This window comes from Megalobrama amblycephala, linkage group LG4 (genome assembly GCF_018812025.1).
Source record: "Megalobrama amblycephala isolate DHTTF-2021 linkage group LG4, ASM1881202v1, whole genome shotgun sequence".
Classification (NCBI taxonomy): Eukaryota; Metazoa; Chordata; class Actinopteri; order Cypriniformes; family Xenocyprididae; genus Megalobrama; species Megalobrama amblycephala.
The window spans coordinates 10,246,883-10,260,058 of NC_063047.1; the positions used below are offsets into that span (position 1 = coordinate 10,246,883).

The 13,176-nt window shown below is 37.9% G+C and overlaps 1 protein-coding gene across 1 annotated transcript in view; it reads left to right on the forward strand.

Moving 5' to 3' along the window:
- The first annotated feature begins 409 nt into the window (after positions 1-409).
- The window catches only part of LOC125266576 (transcriptional regulator ATRX-like), a 37,583-nt gene continuing 24,816 nt past the window's right edge, over positions 410-13,176 (forward strand). Inside the window, exons 1-6 of the mRNA XM_048187361.1 lie at positions 410-638; positions 1,057-1,175; positions 1,290-1,345; positions 5,324-5,373; positions 5,458-5,579; positions 5,718-5,837. Of these exons, the coding sequence (XP_048043318.1) occupies positions 619-638; positions 1,057-1,175; positions 1,290-1,345; positions 5,324-5,373; positions 5,458-5,579; positions 5,718-5,837 (487 nt within the window). The 5' untranslated portion in view covers positions 410-618. The remainder of the gene's footprint in view (positions 639-1,056; positions 1,176-1,289; positions 1,346-5,323; positions 5,374-5,457; positions 5,580-5,717; positions 5,838-13,176) is intronic.

The window sequence follows — 13,176 nt, forward strand, 5'->3', positions numbered from 1 at the left end:
GTCGAAATCATTTATTGTCTCCATCGAAATGTTTCTAGTTATATAGAGACTTATTTTTATGAATAAAAATTGTACCGTACACCCCTCCCCAGCCTCGTTTTCATTTGTGAAAAATGTAATATGGTGTCCACTGTGAAAAGGTCCATACCGAGGACAAATGCTGCTAAGTCAAAATGTGTGTTGATAAACTGTACTTGTAACATGTTGGGTTCATAACTTAATTCTCTTTTCGCATCTAATATACAGAAAAATAACAAAATGTATATTCTGTATTACTGTAATCAGAATGTATCCTGTTTGCAACTCGCTCATTTCCGTGCTCAAATAAAACTGACATTGCCCAGCATCTGTCGTCTCCTCCGTTTGGTTATGACGAAATCCTATGAAGAAATTACGCCATCACATGACGTCAGTCATGGTCACAACGCCGCTTCCGGTGCGCCATTTTAGGCTGCATGGCGCAAGTTCCACTGGGAAGATGGCGGGTGAAATCGGCGTTTGGTTAGTTTTTGCTTTTGGCCAAATATGAGTTTTATTCCGATACCTGTGAAACGAGTCGCTGCTGTTGGTTGTGCTAAAAGCTCGGCGGTGTGTTGAAGCACCGCGCGTGAAGAAGCGATGTCTGCTGAAGTCCTCAGGTAAGGCGCCAAATTTTATTTCTTTTCCTCTACTAACGTTCAAACGTTGGTGTTTATTATTCCTCGACAATAAATTTAAGCCCAGTCGCTGTTTGAATTAATTCCCTGCTCTTTAATCTCATTTGTATAAAGTAATGTTACGTTTTGACTCCGCAGTTTTGGTCTATCAGCACCAGCCGAACAAAGAGTCGTTGCTCTACCGATAAATATTTATAAACTCTATTTGAGTCTTACATATTCCTTACATATTCCTGTCAGACTGAAGCCTGAGATATGCTTCTTTTTATAGAGATTCTCTGTGGTTGTGTGGTTTGGTTTTGTGGTTTTTTTAAAGGGCTATTCAATGCTTTTATTGTATCATGAGGGATTACATGTGGAGGCAGTTGCCATGGAGATGAGCTGTGTCTTGTCTTTGCAGACCCAGGCCTGTGGCTGGTGGAGGAAGTAAGTTAGGTGAACTGATTGGGAAGCTCCACGAGTACCTGGCGGCCGCTACAGAGGACAAAAATGAACCTACTTTACCTGGACACTGGAATGGTGAGTACAGTAGGGAAGATAGATTAAATATTACAGTCACAACTGAACCAGAACCAAAAATTAATGTGTTAATGGGGCAGTTATAGTTAAATTTCTGTAATGTCTTGTTGACAGGAACCACGGCCAAAGAATACCTGGAGCAGCAGGCTCATGCCCAGACTGCAGAGGAGGTAGAGACTGTTTCTAGAGTGCTGCAGGGTTGATGTGTTTTTGTAATCCAACCCTGAAGTTTGCATCACTCTGATTCCCACAACAAAAACCCAATAGGACTTTTTTTAAAATGGCTTTTAGATTATTGCAGAAAATGAGCTCTGTGACCAACAAATGTTTGTGATTCTTACATCTTTTGCTTATCAAGTTAATCTTCACAAATTAACACAACTTTTTATGAATTCTGAAGCTTATAAGACTTATAGCCTATTAGGCTATAAACAAACTTTCTCCAGTCACATGGCTTACCACCATTAAGCCTTGGACAACTTTTTCAATCTTTATTTAACATCTTCGAGTTGGAAAGTTTGATTTGGAATAGTTTGCAAGAGCATGAGTATAAATACAACAATGCTGTAGAAGTGGACTAGTAGTGAGTACATGAAATTCCTGTTTGTCATGATGATGTTTAATGTCCCAGACAATCTCTAGTCTCATTTAGCCACTGGATAGCAACCACCTTTTTCGAGACGTGTAAAAACGTAAAGAAATCACAAGTGGGTTATTAGTGATGTATTGTATGTAGTAGAAAATATCTTGAGCTTGTATTAACCACATACCTTTTTTTGAGGCATTTATCCAAAAACCCATTGACTTTGGGATTGATGGATCTGGAAGTTTACGAATGCAAACTTGTTTCTGGGTTTTAGGCCCTGTATTGCATAAATCAGGGGTTTTCAAAGTCAAAGACAGTGGGCCTCCCTTCTAACACAACATACACAATGCCCCCACCCCCCACCCCCATTGTAATTGCTCAGTCAATTCTTCTCTGAAATTAATCCCTTTTTGAGGGCCTAAACATGCTCGAAAACTTTGCACACATGTCAGAAGTGGTGAAAATTTACATCTGTTACGGGTCTCAGAATTGGGTGTAGTAAAATGGCTCAATAGCGCCACCTACAAAATTTCAATTAAGCGTCCTATATTTTGAATTTTCTCTGCAAAATTTTTGCTGTTTTTGCCATTTCAAGATGTTGTACTTTAACAAATTCCTCCTAGAGATTTTATCAGATAAACATCATATCGATCACAAAAATCAATGTTTCTCCATGAAAGATGAAGCTGTTGTAACTCAGGCATAGAGTGTCCGATCTGCCCCAAACTTCACATGTGTGTTAAGAGTTGTGGCATAAAGACATCTATATGCCAATATTCAGTTGGTCATAGAGCGACCTGCTGGCAACAGGAAATGACATGCTTTACACTGTAATTCACTCCCAGAAACATATTTCAGTATGCCACGAAGTACCAAACATACTAGAAACACGTTAAATCACGCAACACTTGGCTAAGTGCTAATGTTTGCGTTTAACTCCACGAAACAGGAAGTTGTTGTAACTCAGGCATACAATGTCCAATCTGCTCCAAACTTCACACATTTGATAATAGTCCTGGCCTGAAGACATCTACATTGCAATATTTAGTTATAGTCAAAGCGCCACCTGTTGGCAGCAGGACGTGTGGCACTTTGAAATGACTTTACTATAATTCTCCTGTATTTACAAGGCTCGAAATTGCAACCATTTTAGTCGCATATGCAACCTTAAAATATATTTGGGAGCATTTGTGCGAGTGCAAATAATTGTTGAGGTGCGACCTGATTTCATTTCTCTACAAAACGTTTGCTAAATACTGCACAGTATGTGCCTGGTGTGAGCTGATGCAGTAGCCGGTCCACCATTCTGTCACATAACCAATTAAACTTAATCTTTACGTTCTTAAGTTTAAAGCAGATTTTAGTTTTACTAATATTAGCAGTCATTCACTCTCTTTCACAGCGCTCCATTGTCACGTGACAGGGAGCTAGCGCGCAAAATATAAAGAGCTGAAGAGAGATGATGAAAAGAACACTGTTACACAGCTCGACAATAACGCTTAAGTTTTTATATATAAAACATATGATACAGTTAAGCAACATTACACGACCAAGAGTAAGCCTACAGTTTTCCTGAATATCCTGAATAAAACCATCATTTAAAAGTATCAGTCTTTCCAACACTTCTTATTTGTATATAACATTTTTTTTTAAAACAATCTCAAAACAGTATTTAATTCCGTTGTAATTTTTCAGTGTAAATTATTTAACTTGACTGGTAACAGCCCTATAGTATCTTATTATTCTAATTAAATTTACTGATCAAATTTAAGAATTTAAAATGAAAGATGAAGCATACATTTAATAAGATTAGAGGAAAAAGCCCTTTATAAAGGTAAAAAAAATGCCCTCGGAGTAAATATCACAAATATGCAGATTTAAATGTAAAAGCTGAGTGAACACTTATTGCTTCAGAATAAATTATATTTACAACACCAGAATCCTATTTTTTCCAGACAAACAACATTTTTATTCGGACAAGTGAATGACAAGGCTTTTTAGTTGTGGTGCTCCTAAATTTTTGCTGGTGCTCCTAACTTTTTGAATTTAGGAGCACCAGTGCTACCAAGTAAAAAAGTTAATTTCGAGCCCTGCTTTACTCACTTGCATGCATATTGCCCACTGTTCACTGTTTTCCTAAGGCCAATGGGTGGCGTTGAGCCGGGTGCGAGGGCCCTTTCATCACTTCTTGCAGCTTTAATTTTCCTTTTGTTGTTTGGTTAAAGGTGCCCTAGAATCAAAAATTGAATTTACCTTGGCATAGTTGAATAACAAGAGTTCAGTACATGGAAAAGACATACATTGAGTTTCAAACTCCATTGTTTCCTCCTCCTTATGTAAATATCATTTGTTTAAAAGACCTCAGAAAAACAGGAGAATCTCAACATAACACTGACTGTTACATAACAGTTGGGATCATTAATATGTATGACCCCAATATTTGCATATGCCAGCCCATGTTCAAGGCATTAGACAAGGGCAGCCAGTATTAACGTCTGGATCTGTGCACAGCAGAATCATCAGACTAGGTAAGCAAGCAAGAACAATAGCGAAAAATGGCAGATGGAGCAATAATAACTGACATGATCCATGATTACATTATATTTTTAGTGATATTTGTGAATTGTCTTTCTAAATGTTTCGTTAGCATGTTGCTAATTTACTGTTAAATGTGGTTAAAGTTACCATCGTTTCTTACTGTATTCACAGAGACAAGAGAGCCGTCACTATTTACATTTTTAAACACTTGCAGTCTGTATAATGCACAAACACAACTTTATTCTTTATAAATCTCTCCAACAGTGTGTAATGTTAGCTGTAGCCATGGATCACAGCCTCAAACTCATTCAGAATCAAATGTAAACATCCAAATAAATACTATACTTACATGATCCGATGCATGCATGCAGTATGCATGACGAACATCTTGTAAAGATCCATTTGAGGGTTATATTAGCTGTGTGAACTTTGTAAATGCACTATATTATAGTCGAGAGCTCGGGGGGCAGAAAAGCACGCGATTTAAAGGGGCCGCAGCCTGAATCGGTGCATAGTTAATGATGCCCCAAAATAGGCAGTTAAAAAAAAAAAAAAAAAAAAATCTATGGGATATTTTGAGCTGAAACTTCAGACACATTCAAGGGACACCTTAGACTTATATTACATCTTGTAAAAACTGGTTCTAGGGCACCTTTAACATTAACGTTAAGACCTTTTTAATAACTCATAAAAAAGCACGTCCCACTCTTTCTTATTCATCCATGTTTCTTTGCTGCTCTATAGTGCTTATGCAGTCCTGTGCAGCACTGATATATTTACATAAATCTCTATCGATTGATATCGACATATCACCCAGCCCTACTCTGTGCCTCCTCTGACATGCTTTTGAACCCCACACTTTGAAAGCCCCTAGCATATATTAACAAGAACTCCCATTGTAATTTAATTATATGTCTGAAATCGATTTTTTTTTTCTTTTTTTTCTTTTTTTTTTTTCTTTCTCTATTCTTAAAAATTCTAGAGATTTGTTTGTTTAAAATGTTTTATATCTCTTTTTTTCCAGCCCAGTGGACCCTCAGAAGTGGGAATGTTGTCGTCGGCTCGTTCAAGAAGGTTTGTCAATTAAGGATGAGCTGCATCTGGAGACCCTTTGTGCTCTGACTAGGTGAACTAATTTGTAAACTTTTACTTTTACAGGAAACCGATTGTTGTCACCAAACACAGCGGGATGAATGAGTCGGATGCTTCATCTGAGAGTGGAGCAGAGGATGTGATGTCTGTCCACTCCAGCGACCATGACACTAATTTCCTACCCAAAGGTGGCACTCCTATTCTTATATTCAGTTGGCTGATTCAGATGATCATGCCCATGTGATGCATTTTACGTTATGGTTTCTGTTATAGAATACATTAGGATATTACAAGTTGTCTTTGAACCCTATTATTATCTGATACAGGAACAGTGTTTGTCCTGCCAGAGCCAGTCTCCAATGAAGCTCGTGATGATTTCCGTGGTCCAGAATTCCGCAGTAGACGTGTTTACAAGCAGCACAGAGATGGTGGTGACAGACGCAGAGGTAAGAAATGGGCATAAAGTTATCCTTTAGATAGGACTGGGCAATATATTTTGTGGCAACGGTTTTACACTATCATGTATGTTGCGGTACATCAAAGCCCTGTTCACACCCTGTTCTTTGCTCCTATCATTTGTTGCTCTCCAAATTCGCTGCTCGCTTGTCACGCCTGCTTTAGTTTGTCATTTGCATCTTAGGTCTTATTTTTAATAACAAAGATAACATAAAATATATTAATCAGTGCTTAACTCTAAAGATTTTGTTACTGGCCCAGTTGTTGTTTTTGACCCATGTAACCTTGTATTGTAATACATAAGGTTTTGACAGTAAAATTTCAGATACAGGTGAAATTTCACAATTCTCGTTTCCAATTTTGATACCACAGCAATAATTATTAGCCTAACTAAAATACACTATATTGCCAAAAATATTGGGGTACCCCTCCAAATCATTGAATTCAGGCATTCCAATCACTTCCATGGCCACAGGTGTATAAAATCAAGCACCTAGGCATGCAGAATGCTTCTACTAACATTTGTGAAAGAATGGGTCGCTCAGTGAATTCAAGCGTGGTACCGTGATAGGTTGCCTGTGCAGCAAGTCCATTCGTGAAATTTCCTCATTACTAAATATTCCATGGTCAACTGTTAGTGGTATCATAACAAAGTGGAAGCAGTTGAGAACAACAGCAACTCGTAAAATCACAGAGCGGGGTCAGCGCATGCTGAGGCGCAGTGTGGAGAAATCGCCAACTTTCTGCAGTCAACAGCTACAGACCTCCAAACTTCTTGTGGCCTTCAGATTAGCTCAAGAACGGTGCGTAGAGAGCTTCATGGAATGGGTTTCCATGGCTGAGCAGCTGCATCCAAGCCTTACATCACCAAGTGCAATGCAAAGCGTCTGATGCAGTGGTGTAAAGCACTCAGCCACTGAACTCTAGAGCAGTGGAGACGTGTTCTCTGGAGTGACGAATCACGCTTCTCTGTCTGGCAATCCGATGGATGAGTCTGGGTTTGGCGGTTGCAGGAGAACGGACTGCATTGTGCCAAGTGTAGAATGGTCAAAAATTCACATAAACACACCCCTAAACCTGGAAAGCCTTCCCAGAAGAGTTGAGGCTGTTATAGCTTCAAAGGGTGGGACAACTCCATATTAAACCCTATGGATTAAGAATGGGATGTCATTAAAGTTCATGTGCACGTAAAGACGGGCGTCCCCAAAACTTTTGGCAATATAGTGTATAAACAGCTTCACAAACAATCTTTCCAAAAGGCACAGTATCATTATTTCTGTGACACAAATATTCCAATTTATAACAAGTATACAAAAGTTTATTATTCAGATAGAAATGCTGATGTTACCGATCAAAAATATAATAAATTACCTTCTGAGAGTAACTGGACTTCAAATAACAACTGTATCGATTGCATTGTTACGCCACTAGGTGGCAACAAATTACTGTTAAAAATGCGTCTATCACTGAATCATTCTTTACGAATCCAACTTACAAAAATATTCTGTTTCACCCTCACTGGATCTTACATGTGTGTTCAAGCATCTTATCTAATTTGTGGTAACACTTTACAATAAGGTTAATTTATGATCTAATCATGAGCAATGTATTTGTTAATCTTTGTTAATGTTGGTTAATAAAAATATAGCCATTCAGAGTTTGTTCGTTACTTCACAGTGCATTAACTGTTAACTAATACAACTCTTGATTTTAATAATGTATTAGTAAACTTTGAAATTAACAAAAATTAATAAATGCTGTAGAGATGCAGTTCATTAGTTCATGTTAATGTAGGCCTAGTTCACTAATGAACCTTATTGTAAAGTGTTAGCGAATATGAGATTTGCAGTCTGTTAAATTCATTTTACAAGAATAATAAACACAAAAAAGACTGTTTGAGTTGAGTATTGTGCATTTTCCCTTACCTGCTTTTATTAGTTGTTTAATTATTTTAAAGGAACCGGAATCGTTAGGCGGAACTGGAAAACTTCTTACGATTCCCAACCCTATTCAAGAGCAAAAAGATGTGAAAGAATTAAAGTGTGTTCGCACGGCTTTCTGGGCAAGTGCTTTGGATGTGTGTGCTCCAATTTGCTCAAAAACAGTCTGCTTTGTCAACTGTCCCGAGTGTCTTTTACACTGGTCTTGGGCCATCGGGCAGGCCTTATTGTCGAGTCACGTCGTGTCATTTTTATTAGGGCTGTCAAGGGATTACAATTTTTAATCTAATTGACCCTTCGCCGGGAGTTTGATTGACAAGCGATCTAACCCGATCATAATGCCAAATCCGCCATTTTGTCCGACAAAGCAGTCAGGAGTTAAATTAACCTTGGTGGACTTAAACTTGAAAAATGGTGTGTACTGACGTCTTTCCGCGTTTGAAACAACATTCCTTCTCATGTTCATTTAAGTTTATTTGATGCTATAAATTAACTAGTAAGAAGAGATGATCTGTTCACTAGCCTCTTGAGCTGAGGCTCTAGCGATCTGTCACGACACATTAAAGAGCCACAAAACGTTTTTTATTGTTTGAATTTCTTAAATTACACAGTTTGAAAGCTGGGACTTAATATGGTTTAACATAAGTAACCTGCTCTGTCTTGTCTGTCGACGTGTTGTCGGTGTCCTCTTTGCTCCGCAATGTATTTTTCACTCACATGACAGCGCCATGGCTTGTCGGTCAAAGCAACACTAACTAAGGGGGGCGGGTCTAGCTAGCCTCTGTTTTGTTTGACAACACTTCGAACTTCAACAGGAAGTTACTCCACCCAGGATCGCTTAGAGCACCTTTAAGTCATTCATTTATTTGATTGGTTCAAATGTCTGATTCATGTAAGTCAATAGGTGTGTTCGACTTGGAGTGTCTCTCTCTCTCTCTCTCTCTCTCTCTCTCTCTCTCTATATATATATATATATATATATATATATATATATATATATATATATATATATATATATATATATATATTAGGGATGGGCATTTCAAGCAAAAATAATATTCGAAAATCGCTGGGAATTATTCGATTATTATTCGAAAATCGCATCCCTCCCCTGCACGCACGCACACACAAACAGAGAGAGGGAGAGAGACCATTCACGCTTTCTATCTGTATGATATTGATAAACTGTTTAATTCATTGGAGAATATGCTGTCTTAACTCAAGCCATATAATGATTGTAATGTGCTAAAACATATTAATATGTTCTTTAATATAAGTGAAAGTAAAATCCGCACGGCCATTCATAACAGTGCGAAGCAGAGCGAGTGCTTTCAATTAATTCCTACGTTGAGCTTCCACATGAATAAACTGAAAACGCTCGCTCTTCGCCAGTGGACTATCAGTGTCGCTCGCTCGCGGCGTTCGCCTCGCTTTTGTCCAGTCCGGCACCTTATAGTGGACACGCACCATGAATGACCGAGGGAATTTTACTTTCACTTTCAAATTATCGCCAATTCGGGAGCGGTGACAAGTGATGATACCGATGTTGTTCCTGAACACCGGCAACACCGACTATCGCAGCAAGCCTACCTCAAGCCATATTGATTTTAGGCTGCCTAAACGCGTTATATCATTGTGAACAGCTTGAATGACGGCACGTGTGTCGTGTGAACATTGATTTTGACGTCTCTGTTATATGCCACGCTTGTCTATGTTCTGCTGTTGTCTAAGAGTTGATTGACAGCTTTTTAGGTGCGTTATTGGCAGCGCGCGCGCCACCCTCTGGTTACATGAACGTGTCACCATTGAAAACATGAGGATTTTTTTAAGACGACAATCGCACAACCTATTCGATATTCTATAATTAAATCAACTAATCGAATATTCGAAAATCGTGACACATCCCTAATATATATATATATTGTTGCCATTAATTAAAATTTAAATGAGCTAGGTAACCAACGGTCTTTCTGAAGGAAATAGTCTGACCTTCTCCATCAATTTTAATTCTATGAACTTTTTACTTTTTATGAACTTTACTATGAATTTCTCACAGGGCTGTTTTCAACTACAAGATAAATATCAAATCTATGAACTTGAATTTAGTTATGAATTTATTAATTTAGTTTAGGCCTATATCATTTGATGCACCGATCGAAATTACTGAAAATTTGCGACCGAAACAGCAATTTATGCGCTTATCTAGAAGGGAACCTTATATAGCCTATACGCAAATTTGTGTCTAACTTAGAATTTAGACCAGCTAAAATATATTGTTAGACCAAAAATATCTTATCAGTTAATTAAGTAATAAAGACATGTAATAAAGTAATAAAGAAATTTAATAAAAACAAAAAGACGTCTATTGCGTCAGCCTTATTCAAAGGCCGCAGAAACATGGGTTTGTTTGTTACGCACTTCAATCCATTCCACACCCGACGTTCTTGGTTTTCTTCCTATTTATTAAATACAGGCAATTGGTTGATGAAACATTGATTGAAATTAAGATACAATTTCTACAAAACGAAATTCACTTTAAAGAAAGACTTACTATAAAACAAAACTTAATGAAGTGGTCAAACTCACTGCATGTCTCCCGACATCGCGCATCCGTCATGTTCACTTTTCATAATCAAAACATAGGTGAAATTTAAAAAAATAATAATAATATTAGGCTATAGCCCAATATTTAAATATAAATATGAAACTAAATTGGCTATATTTATCCCTCTGGCCGACGAATGCGCCGGCGCGTTCTGATGGATTTTTTCCTCATGACAGCTGAAACAACTTAAAACAGGCCTTCCGTCATTTTTGGCGATTGCCTAGATTAGTGCAAGACTACAAATGGTCTACTTTTATTTGTGTACGCTCACAATAACAACAAAACCTTGTGCTTTTGTAAAATAAAATAAAGAAAAAACAGGGTGCGCTTTCAGCATGTCTCTCTGCGAGAATCTTTCTGAAACGTCTCAAAAGTGAACTTAAACTCAGCGAATAATTGTACCTAAAAGAAAGAAACATCTCCATTCGATAAGAAATGTGTAGGTCTGTGTTAAATAATAGGCGATCTATCCGCTGGAGTGTGTTGTTTCTGAAATCCTGGCCAGTGTTCGTTGCTGCTGTTATCAGTTCTCATGCAATAGACAATTGAGCGTTTTGTTCTAGTAAAAGCACAAAACAAAATGCACACAATGTGTCCTTGCTCTTGATGTACAATCACTGATGAACACCTTTGGTTTTAATGAGGAAATTAGCCTAAATATTTATTCCTGCCGGTATTTTAGTCTGCGATATCAAAATCACTAAACATATAGGCTAGGCCTATATAGCATATATATATATATATATATATATATATATATATATATATATATATATATATATATATATATATATATTATATATATATATATATATATAATATTATTCAATAATAACATCAAATGAATCCGTGCAATGACAATTCACCACATGATTCACTGTTAAATCAGTTTTTGTAAACTGTGGTTGAGACTGACTCAGGTGCACAACAAATTTTAATACATGACATCACTGCTTGTGGGAGAGGCCCATCTCATTCTTTGCGGGGGGGCCTCACAGACATGCGGTACGCCACTGCTCTGAGGTGCTTTATCATGTTCGACGTGCACCCTCCTATGCACAAAACAATCTTGCCGCAAATGTTGCATTTTGCCGAGATTTCGTTCTGTTTAGAAAAGTGAAGCCACACTTTGGACCGCCGACGCACGTTATCCATGTCCGACTCGCTCGGTTATGCCAACACTTCCGGTGGACGCTTTCTTCGTTGGTGTTCAGCGGTTTCTTCTTCCAGTCGGCGGACTGTGAATCAAAACTAGGAATCGAAATTTAAACTTTTGAACGATTACGGGAAAATCGCAAAGCTAGTCCCGGTTCCAATCGATACTCGATACCCAAGCCTACTAATTAGTTTAATAAAGGGAAATTGTTAATTAATATTTATTTAACTCAAATTTTCAACATGATGGTGCTGCTTTGTTATTATAAGAGCTCCCGGGACAGAACCACCCGCAAATCCTAGATGTTCTCAAGCACCCAATCTCAAAACACTGCTTTGTAGCACACATGAAACAAAGAATTCAGTGTACGTGCCAGGAACAGGGGCATATTCTTCGTACGTCGCTAACTCACTTAGCTGGATTTGACTGATGGCGATTTGGCATGATGTTGGATTGTTCGGTTCTTCGACGCTCATCCTGGACTTGCTGTCATAGCAACAGGTCCGTAAGCTCAAACCTGCTCGGGAGCAGGCTTATTTCATGTAAACAGGATTAGATTGCATCTTTTTAAGCAGAGGTGAGGCTTAAAGTCTGTCCCAGCCACTGCTACTTTCCCACAAGAGTATCCTTATGTAAACCAGGGACAATAATAATGATTTAAAAATAAATTGGCAAATAATACTATAATGCCGTGTAGTGTCATAATATAGACACCGACAGTTTTACTCTTTGAGAGATTCATTCGTGAGGGAATAATTACGTAATAATTTTTATTGGAGTCTTACACACATGATGTACAGATGTCTATGCCGTACATGCATTTGTGAATTTGAACTGCGACAGATATTATGGGAGTGGCTTGATGAAGCGCTGGAGATGCAGATAACTTGATCTTGACCCTTAAGAAACTTTAATTAATGCTGTCAAATATGCTTCAAAGGTAAATTAGTTGCTAATTACAACATTGAAATAAAAAATTGCCCGTACAAATACTAGAAACTGTGAATATAGCCTAAATAATTGGGTAATCATGTTAAAAAAAAAAAATAGTGCACATTTCATTTATCTATTATAACATTTATGTCGTTCTTCTGTCATTTATTCGCTTGGCTGTTTCCTTATAAATGTCTAGAAATTCGTCAAGTTTTTCGTCAGGTGTCTTTTCTCATTCTATGATGTCATTACGTTGCCATCTTGACTCCAGCCAATCGCTGCATTGCTGATCGTGGTTTCGTGTATCGATACATCTGCCCTTTTCATGGAACACGAGAACACTTAGTAATCTAAGACAACTTAATACAGATATTTTAATCCAATCTGCAAATTCGTTTGAAGAACCAAATTAGCCAGAGTTCAGTTATCACGATTAGAAGATCTGGCATCTGTCAAATCATCTCAGATGTATTAAGCGAGGTATGAAGAATATGCCCCAGTTAATCAGCTAACCTTGAAAGATAGATTGCCACCCATTCTTAAGCCCAGAACACACCAAGCCAACGGTCGGCTGTCAAGCAGTTTTTGTTCGTCAGCCGACTAAGTTTTCTCAGTGTGTTCTGCACCGTCAGTTGAAGTTGGTCCTCGGGAATGATTCGACATGTTGAATCGGCGTCAGAGCTTGTCGTTCAGTC